Raw genomic sequence first — 17,766 nt, 5'->3', positions numbered from 1 at the left:
GTTTTTTTTTGTAAAAGAGATATGTGGCGAAAGTTCCCCGCGAAGAAAGGCATAAGCGAATGCTTGCTCATGCTGATGCTTTTCCGATGCAAAGTCGGTGGATGCTGTGGCCAATATGTGCTTCGTATGTAAATGCAGAATCCAAATCCGAAACCTCGCACATTAAATTGAAAAAAAAAAAAAAAAAAGGGAGAGTAGCCAAGAAAGAAATTAATTTGTACAACTTTTTACTCCGTCCTTCTCTACCCGGATCCCCATCTCTTACGGTTTCAAAAAGCACTCAGTGTGTGGTCGTATCATTATAGTCATTATAGGTTTGGCGTTAACGGAGGGGAAGAAGGACGAGTAAACTCGAAACAACAACCGTCTAGTAGTATTGATAAGCGCTTGATCGTGTTCCCGGTGGGTGGAATTCGGGCTCGTAGGTGCTGTGGAACTTGGATTCGTCCATGAGTGGCTCCTTGACTTCGAAGTTTTGGCTGGCAACCGAGAATTCCAAGTCTTCCTTGGTGATAGAATCCCAGTACTATTTTAAACGTTAATGAAAGGGTCCTAATCGATGTAGCATCTCGAATTCGAGAGGACCGTACCTTGTAAACCATCATAACGCCCAACAAGTTGCAAATAGTAGCAAAGAAAACACCGTCAAGATAATGATTCACAGCATTGCAAATCTTATCACTGACAGCATAAAGCAAGACCTGTCCAACGGCGAAGAAGAGGATTCCGAACAAGATATCTCCCAACGGCCAACGATCCTGGAGGGTGTTCAAAACCAGCAAAATCTGCGAGGCGATGTAGACAACCAAAAAGACAGCGTTCAAAATGTACAACACGACAAAGAGTCCTATCGTCTTTGTCGGTCCCAGACCCGCCCATCCCTTGAAAGTTGCCAAAGCCACAGCACCAGTAACCAGGAACATAAGAAGAGACGAAAGCCTGAGTAGCCAAATCGATAACCTTGTACCGTCTTCGTAGAGTTGAAAGCCGACGAAACCGTTTATCATTAGACACCAGCAAAGAGCAGATATCATTCCGCTCTGCACGGCGACAAAGTAAAGGTAGACCTGCGAACCGACGGGGATAACTCCGGCGTCAAGACATAACGAAACAGCGGTGAGTCCCATGAAGAGGTAGAAGAACGTTGTGATTTCTTTCCTGCCGACGGCTGTGAATTTTGATCTAACATGAATCAACATGATAGCTGTCATGATTAACGAGATGATGTGAATGAAATCGGAAGCGCCCTGGAAAATGATTGTATTGGCGAGTTCGATGCTTCTGGAGTAGCATTCTGCTTCGATACCGATGGTTGCAATTGTGCTCTTTTGGTCGTAAGGTCCGATCAGCGAGCACAACGGCAGGCTGACCTTGGAACATATCTGGTCGAAGTCCCCGAACCCCATTGTGAATTTAAAGACAAGAAAATCCCGTGAAGCCGGAGAACTTCACGGATAAAAATTTACTTCGTATGTGTGATAGTCGGTGACGGTGGTTCAACGTTAACGTGAGTCGTGTTAAGGGGTTGTAGTATAGGATTTGAGGTGGTTCGTCGTGAGAATGTATTTTTGGTTGAGTGGTGTCCCCCTTTATTCCCTTACGATGTTTTTCAGCCTGTTGCGTTTGTGTTCCCCCCTCAGCGGTGTGGTCGGATTGAAGCAAGTAAGGAGTCGGAGATGAGCTAAGAGATAATAAACAGAGATGGCGGCGGAGGGTAAGTATCTATGGATACTTGGTGGGAGGTAGGTGGGAGGTTGGAGCCGGTGGGATGGCAACGGCGGTGGAATGGCGACCAGCGATGGAGGTTGACAGGAATTGGCCAAGCAACACCGACAAAGGAAATTTGGTGAGGAAACAGAAAAGGAGGTCGCCAAGCAAAACACCAGCGCAGGAACATCGAGTGCAAGGGCGTCACCATGGCAAAACCCACTTTGTCTAATTATAGAAAGTCCTATCGCTGTCAAGTTGCATTCGCTCGCCACTAACCCGACTTCTACACAGACTAACGACTATAGGAAACTTTGTTTCGTCCCAAGACTGCATAAACATAAACCAGGCCTCATCGAGCATCATACACGGATTTCGTATCTGTGGTTGCAGTGTATCACCAATTATCGAAGTTGCCAAAACCACCACTTCCCTTCACCTTCTTCCGAATCGGCTCTTGGTAATAGCTTGCATCGTCATCCTCGATCACTTCCACTATCTCGTCCTCTTCAACGGCAGCCTTCGCAGCAGCCAGATACTTCCCCACCCCCAAGCCACCAGCCCCACCTTTCCCGCCCTGCCCATCTCCCGCCGTTCGTAGCCTCTTCCCGGTCCAAGTAGTCTTGTCATCTTCGGTTCCACCCGCCCTCTTGACTTCCTCTGCCGTCTTCTCATCTTCTTCCTTCTGTATTCTCTCCTTTTGAAACTCTTCGAACGGGTTAACGAATACCACGATTTCTTCAATCTTAATCTCCTTTGTCGGTCTGTCACTCGAATCCGTTGGTGTAGTCTCCATCCGATCTAGGACATCAAGGCCACCCACAACTTTCCCAAAAACCGTGTGTTTCCGGTCAAGATGTGCCTGCGGGCGGTACAAGATATAGCTATAAACACCGATTAGTGATAGATCGAGATATATCCCGAAACAAAAAAATACTTACAATTGTGATCCATTCGTGTTCTTGCCCTTGTTCGCCATTGACAGCACGCCCCGTGCGTCATGAGTATGAGGACCCTGAACTTCATCATCAAAATTCTTCCCCCAGTAACTCGTTCCACCCCGTCCTGTGCCCGTAGGGTCACCGCCTTGGATCTATTCACCGCATTAGTTGCGCTTCGACCACCATGATCACGTAAAATACCGACCATAAAGCTCCGAATATTCCTGTGGAATATCGTGTCGTTATAATAACCCTTCTCCGCCAATTTGATAAAATTATACACCGCTTTAGGTGCCCAATCCGTATGCAACTCCACATTCAAGTTCCCCAGATTTGTCGAAATCCTAGCGTAACCCTTGATCTTGACAACCTTCGGCTTAAGCATGTATTCCTCTTCGGTCAACAATGCACGATCGGCCGCGGTATGCACGCTAACACCGGTGGATGTGAACGACGCCGCTGCCTTTCCGGTTGTGTGTTTGGCTGCATTGTACGGCATGGCAGGTTTAGCTGGCACGGACGCCACCGCTTTCCCTTTAGAACCCGAGACCACAGTCGAACCCGCTTTCGACTGTCCTTGCGCTTGTTGTACTGCTCTAGCCTCCCTCGCCTTCGCGACGGCAGCTTTAGCAGCGAGTACCTTAGCACTGGACCCCATATTCCCAAGATTGATATCATTCAACGGGTTCGCCCTCTCCGCCTCCTGCTCATCCGTTAAAGTCGACGTCCCATCCTTCAAGTATTTAAAACTCGACATATCCCTCCCCGCCAAATTCTGTGGATCTTGAATAGTAATCACATCCTTCCTCGTAAACTCCTCATCCGTCTGAAGATCCCTCCAAAACTTCGCTTTGATATTGAACTTTTCGACGGTCTCGTACGCATACACATTCCCACTCGTCTTAATAACCACGATATGCGTATTATTCGTAAATATCTTGGAAGCAATGGGATCCCAATATTCATCATCGGAGTTTTTCGACATGTGCATTTTTATCAAATCTTTCGATTCGAGTTTCGTACCGTCCACGGGGTTCGTACCATGTTTTTTCAGCCAGGGGACGATATTTGTGAGATCGAATACTACGCCGGTGGTAGTGCAGACGGGGTGTTCGTAGGGTTGCAAGGAGAGGGCGCAGTAGTTGAAGGGCAGGCGGCGAAAGGTCGCGTCGTCGCTTTTACCGGTTCGAGCACCCCGAGAGGCACCGTGGGAGTCGGTGCTGGACCATTCTGATTGTGTGATCTGTATCGATCAAAGGACCCTGGTTTCGTGGTACAGTGAACGGGGTGTTCACCGATGGGAGCGGGATTTAGTCAGGCTCGTGCGCTTTTTCATTTCGACGATTGAGTTCTGCGATGAGGCAACGTGGGACTTACGTAGAGTTTATCGGTTCCTGAGAGATGGACGGTTAGCATTTTTATGATATCCAGCAAGGCCGTATGGTTTACCTTTTCCCATGACTGCGACCGAATTTTATGGATTTCCTTGGGATCGGTGGTGACTTTTGATTTTCTGTGGTTTCGAAGGTGGTTGCGGTTGGAGGCAAAGTTTCTGGGTCGCTAAACAGCAGGATTTCGCGACCGAATACCAGGGCAGGGTGTCAGTTAGCTCCATGCTACTATTCTGGGCATGCATAATTGCATTTTCGTGTTCGCTTCAAGGCTCTCTATGTATGGCTACGAAATTTATGCATGGTTTCAACTACTTTACGATATCGAAACTCCAGTCTACGCAGAATTCTAGTCCCGAGGCCAGCAGAATTCCCCTTGGACCAGTACTCCAAGGCCCGCACAATGTTCATCGGCAGCAACCCCTTCATCAAAGAAGCTGAATTCGCATTATAATACGCTTATCCATGAAAAAAAAAAGGACTAATCCGAGTAAACACCGAACGAATCAAAAGGAGAAAAAAGTATATGACACATGATAAAGGAAAAAAAAGGAGGAGTATCTAGTGAAGCCAAAGAATTTTCGGATAGTCGGGGGGGAATTCGTCGGATTGTCAAAAGGATTCTGGCATTATCGGAGTTCGCTGAGAATTTTGATGGAAGACGTATTAATTAATACGTTCACATCATTCTAGCCAAGGAGGGAGTAGTATAGTAGACTTGGTAGGAAAAGGAGTAGTAGAAAAAGTGTCGGAAGCGTTTTCGTCATCATGTGGATGGATATTGGCTCGTAATGAAAAATGCATCGTTCCTCCGCTCTCCCTTATCAACAAAAAAACTCAAGAATGAAACAATTTACCGGTTCTATAGAGGTTGTCAGTTATTTGTTCGGGACTGTAGATGATGTTTGGAGGAGAGCTGACCTTGGTGAAACCGATGTCCTTGGATCGTTCTCTGAAGCACTGACGGCAGATGTTCAAACCGTACTTGCGGATGAGACCGGCTTGATGGGCGCAGACGCGGCTGTATTAACGAAAACGAGGTCATCAGCATCTCAATTCCCTCCCAAAGCAACCCATCACTTTGATATCTCCATATACCATCCCTCCTCTTTGTAGTATACCCCTCATCCGATTCCCAACTTTCTCCCCCCAAATTCGATTTAAAAGATAGAGTAGTCGACATACCAAGCTCTGCTGCCCTTTCCGTAGGTCCTTGGGCGGGAGTACCAAACTTGATCGTGAGCCATGTTTGCGGATTGAGGTTTATTTCGAAAAAGTCGAAAAGGTCTATCAAAAACAAGTCGTCTATATCAGTGATCACGGAATTCCCGAGTAAATAAAACGAAGCTGTCGATAAAAAAGTCGAAAGAGGGGAGGTATAGTATCGGAAGAACGTACAGTTGAGGATTTGTCGAAGGGTCGGGTTTGGGGATGGCTTGGTTTCCGTCGATTGGTGCTTGAAGATGAGGATGTCGAATTTGGTAGGACGAAAAGCCAAAATGAATTTTTTGGTTTGTGGGTGCCAAGACTTAAACGGAGCCCTAAGCTAGATGGACAACACATCTTTGATGAGATAAGATAAGATTTGAAGGATCACATGATATCGCTTGATGTCTTGTTTCGCGACCTTGGCTCTGTTTGTTCGTCCATGCTTGCTTGCGTTTGCAAGGTTTCTCGAGCTCGATCTTTCAACCTCAGATCTTGAGCTTCGTCAACGAAGATATTATATCCAAGATGGTGAGTTTATACACCATCGAAATGGTTGAGTACTGTATAGCTAACATTATATCTCGTAGTCTCGCGATTCTAACCGCACGTATGTTACACGGTCCACAGTCTTAAATACAACAGCCGTTAAACTCACACCGGTATCACTAGCTATGTCCACTTCCGCCTCCCTCGCATTGTCGAGCAGTACGAAGTAAGAGTTTCATTCCTTTAGAAGCTCGCTTTTGTAGCGTTTCGTACTAAAGAACGTGGATGTAGGACTACTGTCGAGACAAGCTTCCCAACGATGGTAAATTATATTACGGATCTCGAGTAACGGAATACGACTGATAGCAAACAGAGGTCTACGTTCCACCGGAACACCAGCCCATCAACCCGGAGGATGAAGATGACGGTATGCTATCTCTATCTATATATTCCTTTAAGATTTGGGGTACGTTGCTAACATGTGTCTAGTGATTCCCGACCAACATGGTACGCTCTTATATCTTGCAACGTTCGAAAAAAGTCATTATACTATACTAATACGTACCAGCTGCATTTGGTATCGCCAGAGCTCAGCAGAAGGAACGGGAGCCGTTGTGGAAGGATCTCAACCTTTCAGACCTCTTGCATCGTGCACCGGCCGAAGGGGATCTTCCTCGAGTTCGAGCCAGGTTCCCTAGGTGAAATGGTGGAAACGCGACGAATGAATTTAGATATTCGGTAGGTAACATGACTATAGAACGGGGCGCAACCTTTGAAATCCACGATCCACTACTAGCAAAACCTCCTAGGCGTTTTTTTAAGGGGTTATTGTTAAACCATGGTGTTCAAGCGTACTTTAGCCTGGTAGTATGCAACCGTTTTAGATAACGAATAAAAATGATACGAAAGGAATACAAAACTTTCACCAACATGGAAAAACTAGAAAAGAAAAACTCCAAACCCCATACCGATTCCTTCCAAACGATAGTAAAACCTTTATGCTCTAGACTCCAATAACAGGCAATACCTGCATCCTTGTTGAATCCACCGTCGACCTCCTCTGCTTCGGCGATTGTTTCCTCCCTCTGATCATGTCCAGCGCTTGTCCCAATGCCGGCATCTCGAACAAACATCCTTTACCCTTCTCATTCTTTTTCCCCGCAACCTTCCAACTTTCGATTCCTAGTTCCTTAAACTTCGCGGTGTCTACCTTGGGAACATCGTATCCTTCCAAGTACAAGATATGGGTGATATACCTTTTATACTCGGTTTCAGCTGTTAGTTGTTCAAACCCTGTTTCGCCGGCTACGATGCCCTGTGACTCAACACAGGCGTTTACGATCGATTTTACAAAGTCGAGGGCGGTGAACGTGGTTCCCGGCCCTGTTTCACGATCGAACGAGCCGTTTAGGATCAAAACTTTATGCTTGCATGATGAAGCGATTGTTTCGCCCATACCGCGGAGGATAAGGCAGGGTATTATACTACGCTCAAAAAAATTAGCATGAATCCGCACAAAAGAGCCGAGGGAACGGAACAAAATTGTGAAAGAGATCACCTTGTATATAAACTCCCAATACTATAAACCAAAGTCTCAGCGCTCCTGATCGCCGCCAAACTCTTCGGATTGGCCGGCGGCCTAATCTCCTGTCCGTAAGGGTTAATATACCAAATCCTCTGAATCCTCGCGGGCAACTCCGCCTCCTCTTCCTTCGTAAACACTATATTCCCTCTCCTCAACGCCGGTAACGAACCCGGTAAATTCGCATCTTCGATTTCATCGTGATCGTGGAGGTATAATACCGGAGTAGAATAACCGGGGTTTAAGGGAGTAGTCGAACCGAATACCGGACCGGACGGGGAACGAGGGATTATACTTGAATTTTTGAGTTGTGCTGTCAACTCCGGTAAAGCTTGGTTTCCCGTTATTTGCACGGCATGGTTACCAGACGCTGGTTCTTCCGAAGGATGGGAAATCTGGTTTTGACCGGCGATGACGGTGCCATCTGTTAAACCGGCGGCAATGTGATGGCTGAAATTACTATTCAATGCGGGGATGACGTGAGCATACTCCGGAACACCGCATACCGAGCGAAACAAGAATATGGCGGATTCGAGAGACCCGAAGAATATACGACACCCGGTTATGAAAAGATTTCCGAGGGAGGCGAGTTGAAAGTTGAATGTACTGGTGGGACGGGTACGTTTTGTGATTTCGCCACCGACGAGGATGAAGAAGCTACGGAGGAGTTCCTTTTTTTCAGAGGGGATACCATCCCAGTTTTGGTGGGTGCCTTCGACTATGAGGTTCCATTCGTGGCGGGCGGCTTCGGCAGAGGGGGGTAGGCGGTAGTTTAGAAGGCCTTTGATGCGGAGACGTTCTTCGTCTCCGGTGTCGTCGGGGACGAGACGGATGAGACGACCTGGACTTGTTTAGTCGACAGTACGCATGAGCCCTACAAAGAAGGGATCTAACTTCGTATATCACCGATTCCCGGACCACCAAATACCCCTACGATATACAAATGCAAACCGATAAGTATAAACAGTCGAACCCTCCCATTTTGAAACAGCAGCGGATACTAACTGATAAGCTCCGAGGTTGAGCCTATTCGTTCTATTAGTTCAAATATTATCATGATGCTGTTGCTCTATACCTGATGCATACCTCCATTATCTGATATACCAATAATATATGAGATAGGGCTCCCCGCGCTCACACTCTTGAAGACGTCCACCTGCCCTAAACGTTAGAATCCGCAACCCGTTATCAACCAAATATCAATCCGTAACGATAAGAATTAAAACGTACCAAACTATTCGCTGCATTCCCACCAGAAATTACAACAATGCTCCCACGACTACGCATTGTGACTTATATATAAAGTTGGTAGAATATCGAATATCGATGACGGAAGGGTGCGAAAAATGTTGGAAAATGTGCGTTGCCAATGTTTACCAGCGGGGATTCCATGGGAGTATCAAGAGCAAGCGTCCATTCCTTGGAATTTATAGCGATGCAATGGCCTCTCGTACTACCATCCCCTTCGATGCCGGTCGTACTATCTTAATCGGAACGGGGGATGCAAAATGCTGAATGCTGTTGGTTAATTCAGCTTGCAAACAACAAAGAATAAACGACATGTAACACGCTGTTCAAAAAGCCCCTCATGAAACATTACCATCACGATGTAAAATTAAACTCCCAGGTATGAGTCGATTTCGGTTCGAAAGTAAAATTATCATGGCTGTGTAAAATCCACGCGGCAGCGCTAATATATCGATTGGTCAGATGTAACGTGTAGGGAAATTTCTTGATTGAGAATGACGGCCTGGATATGGTTACCGTGTCCAGAGCTGCAGATGGGTAGGTGCTGGATGTCGTGCATGCAGCGCTGCAGCGCGGCTCCGAATTGCAGGACCCAGAGCCGGGGAGATGAGACGATATGTGGGGTATCTCGTCATACATATGCCTAGCTTTCAATACTTACTCATCACTTGTTTCGATCTATATCCGTAGTTCCGTAATGAATAAGCTTTCGAATCGGCAACCCGACTACAGTGATATATCAGTGATCTGTTATTTTGACAATATGCTGTGATTGTAACTTCATGGAACGGTATATGGTTGTTTGTCTTGATCTCATCCATTTTTTCAATTTTCGGTCCGGTGAATATGGTGAAGGAAATATTGATATTGACATTGGTATGAGTTAAGAGAAGCCCCTTTCATTGACAGAGGTATTTCAATCTAAACGTTTCTCTCTGGGGGGGCATAAAAACCAAATGAGAATCGTCTGGCAAGGTCGGTGCATTCGTTATTTGTATTGATAAGAAAGAAAAAAAAGGGTCTCTGAGCAGAGGAAAAAAGGAGAACAAGTATAACATGGCGAGCAAAGAAATTAAAGAAACTCTTGAAACTTCAACCCCAAAGAAATACACAGAAAGGAAAAGCCGCATCCCAAAAACCTAGCCCTTCCAAACGTCCTTTTTGCTCAAATTACAACTTCGAGTAAAACCAAACCGTGCGAGTAAAAAGAAAATAGGGAAAACGAGCTGCACGCGAACCGCACGAAGGGTACTAGGCCAGGCTTCGGAAAACAAATCGCTTCATTAGGAACGTCTCAAAAGTATTGGATATGCAGATAGTAGCAAATCGGTCCGAACAATAGATCGATAACTAGGGTAAATTTTATGTGCGGGGATATCTTGTATTCCGTTCAGAATAGTAAAGGAAAACATTGACAGGGTATCTTCGGGTCCCGGCCAATAGTCTCTTCTCTATCCTGAACGGAGGTATATGGGACCATCTCGCACGGTGGCAGAGGGACCGGCGGTACTGGAATAACCTTCTTTCTGAACTCCATATTCGTATGATGTGTAAGTCTCTTGGAACGGTCCGGTGGGGGTAGAACTGTTACATGGTATTGGGTAGCCGGCTTGGTAAGGCGGATTCGGTATCGGCACCAGTCGGTTATCGGGGAACACCATACTACGAATGTTTTACCAATGTATCCTTTTGGTTTTGCTCTGCGCCGGATTGGGTTAACAGATCGGATGCCCGCCTAGCCAACTGAACAACCTCTGCTTCGCCGTCTTCGCTTTCATCGTCGGACTCGATGTTCTTTTCGGCGATGCTTCGGATGGTTGTCACAATTTCTTTGGATTGGAGGATCAGCTTCTTAAGCTGTTGGTCTTCGGATTCGAGGAGCTGAACTAGCGTCCAAATGGCAATATGTTGGAAGGTGGCGTCGCCGCTAGCGAGGAACCGTTTGAGATAACCGTGGATACCGCCAGAGGGCTCAGTCCAATCCTGCACAAACATGTTGTAGTCACCGACTAGAGTCGAATTAGTGTCATTGCATGGTAGAAAACCAAAAATTTATGTTTCAGACGCACCTTTCGAAGATAGATTACCCAACGCAGCGGCGCTATTACCCTGGACTTCGATACTCTCGGAATCCGTCAGTGGGATTAAGACGTCGAAAACGCCGAGATTAAGGAGATGCGGTTTGAGTTCGTCGCTCAAGGCAAGCACCGCGACGGCGGCAGTCATTTCTGACTGGACACTGAGGGGCACATTGAGAACCAAGTCCTTGCATTTTTGGACAGCTCCGGCTTCGAGAACTAGCTGCTTGTTTCTATCGGAGCTAGCTGCCAGGTTACGGAGAGTACTAATTGCGTGACACTGGATTTCCTCGTTCTCAGTGGTCCCTAGGAGTTCGACCAATGGCTTCAAGAATCCGGCATCGATAATGGGGGATTCATTGAGAGGATGGATGGAGATGTTACGGATGCAGGCGACGGCCGACAGGACGAGCGGGAGGAGCGAAGCTTGTAGGAGTTTTAGAAGCGGAGGGAGGCCTTTGGATCTGACGATCTCCAGTTGGTATTTTTCATCAGAAGCCAAATTTCTAAGAGCCAAGGCGGCCTGGCATTGGACCTTGGCGCTCGACGAGTCCATGAGGTGTACGAGCGAGTGAACAAGACGTGGTTCCGTTTGAGCGAGTTTCTTTCGGTTCGTTGCGTCCACGGCAATATTGCTGAGTGCTGTGGTACAGTAATATTGAACATCCGGGTCGTGCGAGGAGAGAAGGGAGACGAGAACTGGGATGGCACCGGCGCTAACGAGTTGCTGCCTGTTGTCGTCGGAGTGTGTCATGTTGAGGAGAGCCCCGGTGGCGTTACGCTGGACACGCATATCCTTTGACTTAGCCAGCCTGGTAAGAGGACCGAGGGCTCCGGATCTTGCGATCTTCGCCTTGTTGTCTTCGTGAGTGGCGAGGTTGGTGATACACCCGACAGCATTGCATTGAACCTCCACATTCTGGGACATCATCTGTCGTATCAGGGGTGGTAGGCCACCGAGTTGAACGATCGAGACCTTGTTTTGTGCTGTTGAGGTGATCGGGTTAGCAGACCATATAGCAGTCGGGCGTAGACCGAAAATGCGACATACTGTTGACGGCCAGGTTTCCCAGAGCTGCGCTGGCAGCCCTCTGAACTTCGACATCGGAACTCTGCAGAAGGAATAATATCGGCTCGAGGGTATCCCTATCAACTTCCCGGACGTCTAAACAAAGGACGGTTAGCGAACATGTTCCCGGCCGATAGAGGGATCAAGGGATATTTTTTCGGAAACATACCTCTCTCTGTGATTTCAGCGAATGTTAGACTGGCGCTGCGCTGGAGGTCGACATTGTCCGAGTATACGAGGGTGCTGAGTGCCCTGAGCGGTTCTCCCGCGAAAAAGTCCGTTTCGGCTCGCTAGAGATATCGTCATACCAAGTCAGTCTTTATGTTTTCGCTGGTATGATGGAATATTGGATCCAAGGCTTCTTACGTTCTCAAGGTATTGTAAAAGGTCCGAGACGGCCTCCCTTTCACTCTCAGCTAGTTGGGGAACTTCATTGTAACCGTCCGATCGGTCTATAACAAAACATAGGTTAGCATCGAGAGATGACGACAAAGGGTCGGGGAAAGTTAGTATTATTCGGGATACGTACTTCCGCAGCAGGAGCTGCAGTTCCCCATCGCGAAGCCGCACCGAGGCAGTTTGAATATAATATAATGGTTAGGCCCGCGGCAGAGAACAGTTTCCGAGGAAAGAAGCCTCGGAGGAGAGGGGTTTTTGTAGGAGAGAGACTTTGGTCGACGATGAGATGAAGGGTCAAGGGGTTTTGGGTGGTGTTTGTTTTCGAGGGAAAGCCGGGACAAGCGACTCCCAGCAATATTTTCCCGCGTTGGTTATGGAGACAAAAACCCGGCCAGTTGTTTGGCTGCAGGCCAACTGGCAGCCAGCGAACAGAACAGAACGGACCGAGACCAAGCCAAACCAAAACCAAAACCACCGAAGGCAAGCGTCGACGGGATGTTATGTCGGCTGTAAGTTCTATCGACGAAAAATATATATATATATTTTCTATCTATCCGATGCTGATATAATATAAATGTGGGAGGCGGTGTGTCATGCCAGGGAAGAAAGCAGACGAGAATTAAAAATGGAAAGCAAGAAAAATATGACCCTGTCCCAGGCCAGGCCAGCCAGCTGGTCGGCAAGTTTAATCACCATCACGGCGTCGGGAAGTTTAGAGAAATTCGATGGCTAGCTGTCAGCCAACCAGACGCCGACGATTAATACCAAAAGTCTGGTTAGACTTGCGGCTTCATTCTCCCTTTTGGAAGGCACCCAGCCTGCCGTTGCTTCAAAACGGACCATCTGGCGAGAAATCACAGCGTCGAAATTAATTACTTCCCCGGTCGAACGGTCTCGCGATAGCATTTGATATCATAGTAAATGGAACGGTGGAAGGTAGAAATAACGAGACAGGATATAAACCCACATAGACCTAGGCTAAGCTAAGGCGACGCAAACACAATAAACTATACTCGAGAGCATGCGGTATCTCTGGTGACGCTTGCTTTTTCCGAATTCTTCACCTCACATATAAAATCTTTTTGGTGACCTGAAGAGGTAGGTAGGGGTTCTGGATATGGCAGTTTGATCCAACAGAATCGAGATCACGAGGATATGCATGGGATTCGATTATCTCAATCACACAGCACGTTGCTATTGCACATTGGTGCCGGTGAGCCTGCATGACATGCCTCCTCACCGTTGTTTCAGGAATTTACCGGTATTGGATCTGGAAGCAAGTACTTTCCATGCACGACAATGAACAGCATACAGATTCCTTGCAGGCCTTGGCGATAAGAATTCGGATTACAACTTGAATATACCAACATGTTAGCTTTGAGGATCCAGAATGTGCCGCCTACACGCAGGCTAACATATGCAGGCTTCCGGCACGGATATACTGTATACCCGCGAACTCTGTTTATATATCAGACGTTCGAAAGACAAAGCGACAGATTGTCGATTAATTTGCATCATTTTTTTGGGTGGGAAAAGGCCGCCTTGGGGAGAGGCTAGATGCAGGACCCCGCAGACCGTTATTCAACCGCGGGACGTTGCTGCGAGCCGATACAAAGCGATAACGAATGAAGACCTATTGTGCGACACGAGAAGTGCCTCTTCGCGCAGTGTCCATGTATACGTACCCGTATTTTGTAGATACTTAAATATATACTTACTTACCTACCGTATGTCCTTGTTGGTGTGTTGTTTAATATGGTTCCCGCTTCACCTGCGTCCGCGTTCCAGTCTCAGAGCCTTGCATCATGCCTTCGGAGACGCTAGCCGGGCATACTTACATCTAGTGGCTGTTTGATATTGGATCCTTCGATGCCATATGCCGCGCGGACGTCGACACAGTGATTGGATAAGCATATCCTTTGTTCGAATTGATGATCGACTCACATTTCCATTTCGAACTGACTGCAAGGTAGAATATCATGGCCCTGATATCTAGTCAGTACCTGTATGATATACGGTACCTATGTGGCAGCGTACATTTACCCCACTTGTCGAGTACCAAGCTTGTCTTCGGTAACCAAGCCGAAGAAATGAAAGAAAACCGTCCACAATAAAGAATAGACCCATGTAGACATCATGTAGATTTCGAGTTAGTCTGGCGTCAGCGCAGCCCCCTCCTTCATTACCACCAACTGTTCGAAGCAAAAGCAACAAGCTAGTAGACCTGACCTGCATGCAATGTAATAGGTATTAATCCGAATTCAAAGAGTACAAATAACCCCCTCGTTCCTTCTAGCTAAACAGCTCTGAATTTAGCAACTTCATCCTCCGGCCCAGATATCTTTTTTTCCCATCGTCATCATCATCAGGTACGTACTGTGTTCGCATTAACCTGGGTATCCGTTATCGACCATCCCCGAAGACTTGGGCTGTTCTACTACGTAGCTACCCCGCCATGCAATGGTCCCCGCCATAAAATGCCGCAACCGTCCCGTTGAACTGATGCTGACACGACCATCTGCTGCCTTCAACCAACCTAGTCCCGAACATCATCATCCTCTTGAAATTTAACTAAAAACCTAAACCACCGACGTCTCGTATATCGCTAAGTTATGGGTGTAAGTTTGGACCCCTTCCCAAATCCATCCATCCGTCTTCGTCATCTGAACCGGATCCTGTTGACGGCACAGTCCCAGCTGACCTGCTTTTCCCGTTGCTTTCAAGCTCGCTTCCAAATTAGGTAATTCCGGCTGTGGTACCCGACGACGCAACGCAGTTTCTGCAACAGATTAGAAAATAGAACCTGCTGCATGATAATCCTGCACTGCGCTGCTGTTATCCGTATAGTCGCTCCGAGCTAACCGGTCTTCGGAAATAGCTTCTGCGCAAGCAAATCCAAATTACTACGCCCCTCCAGGTGCATATCCCGGCCAGGCTCCACCGGGCCAGTACCCTCCAAGCGGCCCAGGAGGCCCCCCTCCGCAAGGAGGCCAGAAGGCAGGTGCTCCAGGCGCCTACCAGGCTCCACAATATCAAGCTTACTCTGGCGGGCCTGGGGGTAAACCGCCCGGCGGCCCCGGCGGCCCCGCTCCATATGGCGTAAGTAACCATTATGATTCCCGCACACTCTCCGTTTTAGTAGTCTAGTTGGTTTGTTTCTGTTCTGTTGTGCCGCCGTTCTCTTTTTTTCTCCTCTTTGCAATACTCCCTGTCGTCCTTGCCGGAAACCGGAAAAGCAATCTAAAGGGCGATTCAACATATCTCTCTCGAGGCCGACGGTTGATCGAGGATTTTTTATTCATCTACCATAGCAAACTCCAATGTCGCCCTCCTCCTATGGCTATAACCAGCCGCCACCATACACAGGGGCTCCAGCGATACCGCCCAGACCCGGTGCTATGCCCGGTGGAATGCCTAACCCCTCTCCCTATGGTGGTGGATACCAAAGTCCCCCTCCTCCTCCTCCGCAGCAATATAATCCCTATGGAGCCCCTTCACATAACCCTCCCTATCAGAATTCACCATTCGGCCAGTCGAATCCGTATGCACCGCCGGTACAACAGTACGGACAGCCGCAGCAGATGCCCCCGTACAATAATCCGTACGGCGGCCCCGCACAACAGCCTTATGGACAGCCTACACCGCAAACGGGTTATTACGTTAGTTTGGAATTAACGTCGTTTTGCTTGCGTTTAGCGTTGCTTTGACTTCAAATTATAGAGTCGGAATATGTATAGTTCGCTAACTTGAGTAATCATGACTCTCAGGCACCCCAGGGTCAACAACCGATGGGCGGTCCAGCTGGAGGTCCCGGCCAGGTGAACCCACAACAATACATACAAGTCCTGCAACAAACCGTTGTCGATAACAAGATCCAAAACTTTTTCCCACCTCAAAGGCTGGATCAAATTGCTCGAACCATTTCCAACCAGATCGATCGACTCCGTCAAGGATGGAGCCTCCCTCTTGAGGTCGCCGTTGACTTTGTCAAGTTGGCTTTGTTCGACATCATCATCTATATCGGTAGGTTTGGAATCTAGCATACGAGTCTTCTTTAGGAGTGTTAACGTAAGCTTGAAATAGATGACAGCGGTTCCATGGCCTTCGAGGAAGGCGGAGAACGGATCAAAGACCTCAAACTCATACTTGAGCGAGTTGCCTTTGCTGCTACTCTGTTCGACCAGGATGGTATCAGCTTGCGCTTCATGAACAACGACCTCACCCGAAACAATATCACTCAACCCCAGGAAATTGAGCAGATCATCAGTCAGGTCCAGTTTAAGGGCCTCACTCCAATGGGGACTTCGCTGAAGTCTAAGGTTTTGGATCCTTTGGTTCTTGCGCCCGCACGTTCTAATGGCCTGCAAAAACCAATTCTCGTCATTACTAGTAAGTTTCTCGGTTCACTTTTTGTTATTCTTGAATGTTCTAGTGCTAACTATCTCCATAGTCACTGACGGGTACGCTTCCTCCCAATCCATGTGGAATGAATTTTGATGCTAAAATATAAACTAGACAACCTGCCGGTGAGCCCGAGAGCGCAGTTCAAGATGCTGTTAAGAGCACCTCGGATGAGCTCGCCAGAACTCAGTATGGCTCCGGTGGTACGTAGAGGCCTAAGCGATAATATATTCGGGGCCATGGACGCTAATAACGTGTATGCAGCTGTTTCCTTCCAGTTCGCGCAAGTCGGAAACGATCTCCGTGCTCGTGAATTCTTGGGCAGACTGGACAGAGACCCCAGGATCGGTCACTTGATCGATTGCACATCCAGTAAGTTTTTTTTTTTAACGACCGATTGTTAGCCCGGAAAAGTGGAGTGTTTCTAACATTTGATGATAGACTATGAGGTTGAGGCCGATGAGATGGCGAAATCCAGCCCACCTGTTAATCTCACCGTGGAACTTTGGGTAAGATGAATCAATCATATGACACAACCGATGCTATCGAGAAACTAACAAGGGAATCATAGTTGACAAAACTTCTCCTTGGTGCCATTGACCCATCGGTATGTAGCTCTGCAAGGCCTCAAGATGCGAAACACGGCTAACGGATATGATAGTACGACCGCAAAGATGAAGCCGGCCATGCTCCCCCACCACAACAGGGTGGATATGGTGGACCACAAGGTTACGGTGCCCCACCACCACAACAATACGGTGCGCCACAGGGTCATTATGGTGCTCCTCCACCAGGCCAATATGGCGCCCCTCCACCAGGTCAATACGGAGCTCCACCGCAACAATACGGTGCGCCACAAGGACAGTACGGAGCACCCCCACCAGGCCAATATGGAGCTCCACCACCAGGACAGTACGGTGGCGGATACCCCGGTGGAAAGCCCCCGAAGTACTAAGCGAATGCGGTTGAAGGAATTGGAAAGAAGGAAAAGTGTATTGATTCCGTTTAAGATGCTTCTGACCACGATGTGACGTTTTTAACGCGTTTCCTTTCATTCATGACTCCTGGGAATTCGTATTTTTTTTTTCTTATAGGAATTTCATTTTCTTTGTTTTTCTTACTCACTTGGAGGCTGTTATTCGTAAACAAGACCAAAAAAATGCAAGTGCGTCAATCGTCTGGTGCGATAATGACGTAGCTATATATCGAGGATACATCCATACCTGATGCATATGCATCGGTACGGGAGAAGAGA

General features: G+C 47.6%; 6 protein-coding genes across 7 annotated transcripts; 2 read left to right on the top strand and 4 right to left on the bottom strand.

Moving 5' to 3' along the window:
- Positions 1-367: 367 nt before the first annotated feature.
- On the bottom strand, positions 368-1,406 carry DFL_004815 (uncharacterized protein; the record flags this gene model as incomplete). The annotated part of the gene is made up of 2 exons (XM_067633974.1): positions 368-526; positions 591-1,406. 2 exons carry the CDS (start codon positions 1,404-1,406, stop codon positions 368-370), a joined length of 975 nt encoding a protein of 324 aa, XP_067492090.1.
- A 698-nt stretch (positions 1,407-2,104) lies between these two features.
- Positions 2,105-4,107, bottom strand: DFL_004814 (uncharacterized protein; the record flags this gene model as incomplete). The annotated part of the gene is made up of 5 exons (XM_067633973.1): positions 2,105-2,591; positions 2,649-2,800; positions 2,854-3,891; positions 4,026-4,042; positions 4,098-4,107. The coding sequence occupies 5 exons, from the start codon at positions 4,105-4,107 to the stop codon at positions 2,105-2,107; spliced, it is 1,704 nt and encodes a 567-aa protein (XP_067492089.1).
- Positions 4,108-5,773: 1,666 nt separating this feature from the next.
- DFL_004813 (uncharacterized protein) lies at positions 5,774-6,510 on the top strand (the record flags this gene model as incomplete). The annotated part of the gene is made up of 8 exons (XM_067633972.1): positions 5,774-5,776; positions 5,836-5,855; positions 5,918-5,960; positions 6,026-6,056; positions 6,108-6,161; positions 6,224-6,241; positions 6,303-6,432; positions 6,492-6,510. 8 exons carry the CDS (start codon positions 5,774-5,776, stop codon positions 6,508-6,510), a joined length of 318 nt encoding a protein of 105 aa, XP_067492088.1.
- A 227-nt stretch (positions 6,511-6,737) lies between these two features.
- Positions 6,738-8,603, bottom strand: DFL_004812 (uncharacterized protein; the record flags this gene model as incomplete). Its single annotated transcript, XM_067633971.1, has 6 exons — positions 6,738-7,218; positions 7,293-8,157; positions 8,211-8,246; positions 8,322-8,342; positions 8,403-8,472; positions 8,547-8,603. 6 exons carry the CDS (start codon positions 8,601-8,603, stop codon positions 6,738-6,740), a joined length of 1,530 nt encoding a protein of 509 aa, XP_067492087.1.
- Positions 8,604-10,226: 1,623 nt separating this feature from the next.
- Positions 10,227-12,268, bottom strand: DFL_004811 (uncharacterized protein; the record flags this gene model as incomplete). The annotated part of the gene is made up of 6 exons (XM_067633970.1): positions 10,227-10,573; positions 10,634-11,629; positions 11,694-11,807; positions 11,881-12,001; positions 12,078-12,163; positions 12,241-12,268. The coding sequence occupies 6 exons, from the start codon at positions 12,266-12,268 to the stop codon at positions 10,227-10,229; spliced, it is 1,692 nt and encodes a 563-aa protein (XP_067492086.1).
- A 2,454-nt stretch (positions 12,269-14,722) lies between these two features.
- DFL_004810 (uncharacterized protein) lies at positions 14,723-17,466 on the top strand (the record flags this gene model as incomplete). Of its 2 annotated transcripts, XM_067633969.1 has the most annotated exons (12): positions 14,723-14,728; positions 14,835-14,850; positions 14,989-15,209; positions 15,422-15,769; positions 15,848-16,133; positions 16,194-16,499; positions 16,561-16,570; positions 16,626-16,714; positions 16,776-16,883; positions 16,953-17,020; positions 17,083-17,118; positions 17,173-17,466. In XM_067633969.1, the coding sequence occupies 12 exons, from the start codon at positions 14,723-14,725 to the stop codon at positions 17,464-17,466; spliced, it is 1,788 nt and encodes a 595-aa protein (XP_067492085.1). The 2 variants fall into 2 exon arrangements, with proteins under 2 accessions (XP_067492085.1, XP_067492084.1); XM_067633968.1 differs by lacking the exon at positions 15,422-15,769 and having other exon boundaries at positions 15,878-16,133.
- Between the last annotated feature and the right edge of the window lie 300 nt (positions 17,467-17,766).

This window comes from Arthrobotrys flagrans, assembly GCF_004000055.1.
Source record: "Arthrobotrys flagrans strain CBS H-5679 chromosome Unknown unitig_0, whole genome shotgun sequence".
Lineage (NCBI taxonomy): Eukaryota > Fungi > Ascomycota > Orbiliomycetes > Orbiliales > Orbiliaceae > Arthrobotrys > Arthrobotrys flagrans.
The sequence above is the reverse complement of the archived record's forward strand: the minus strand, read 5'-3'. Positions and strand labels throughout refer to the sequence as shown.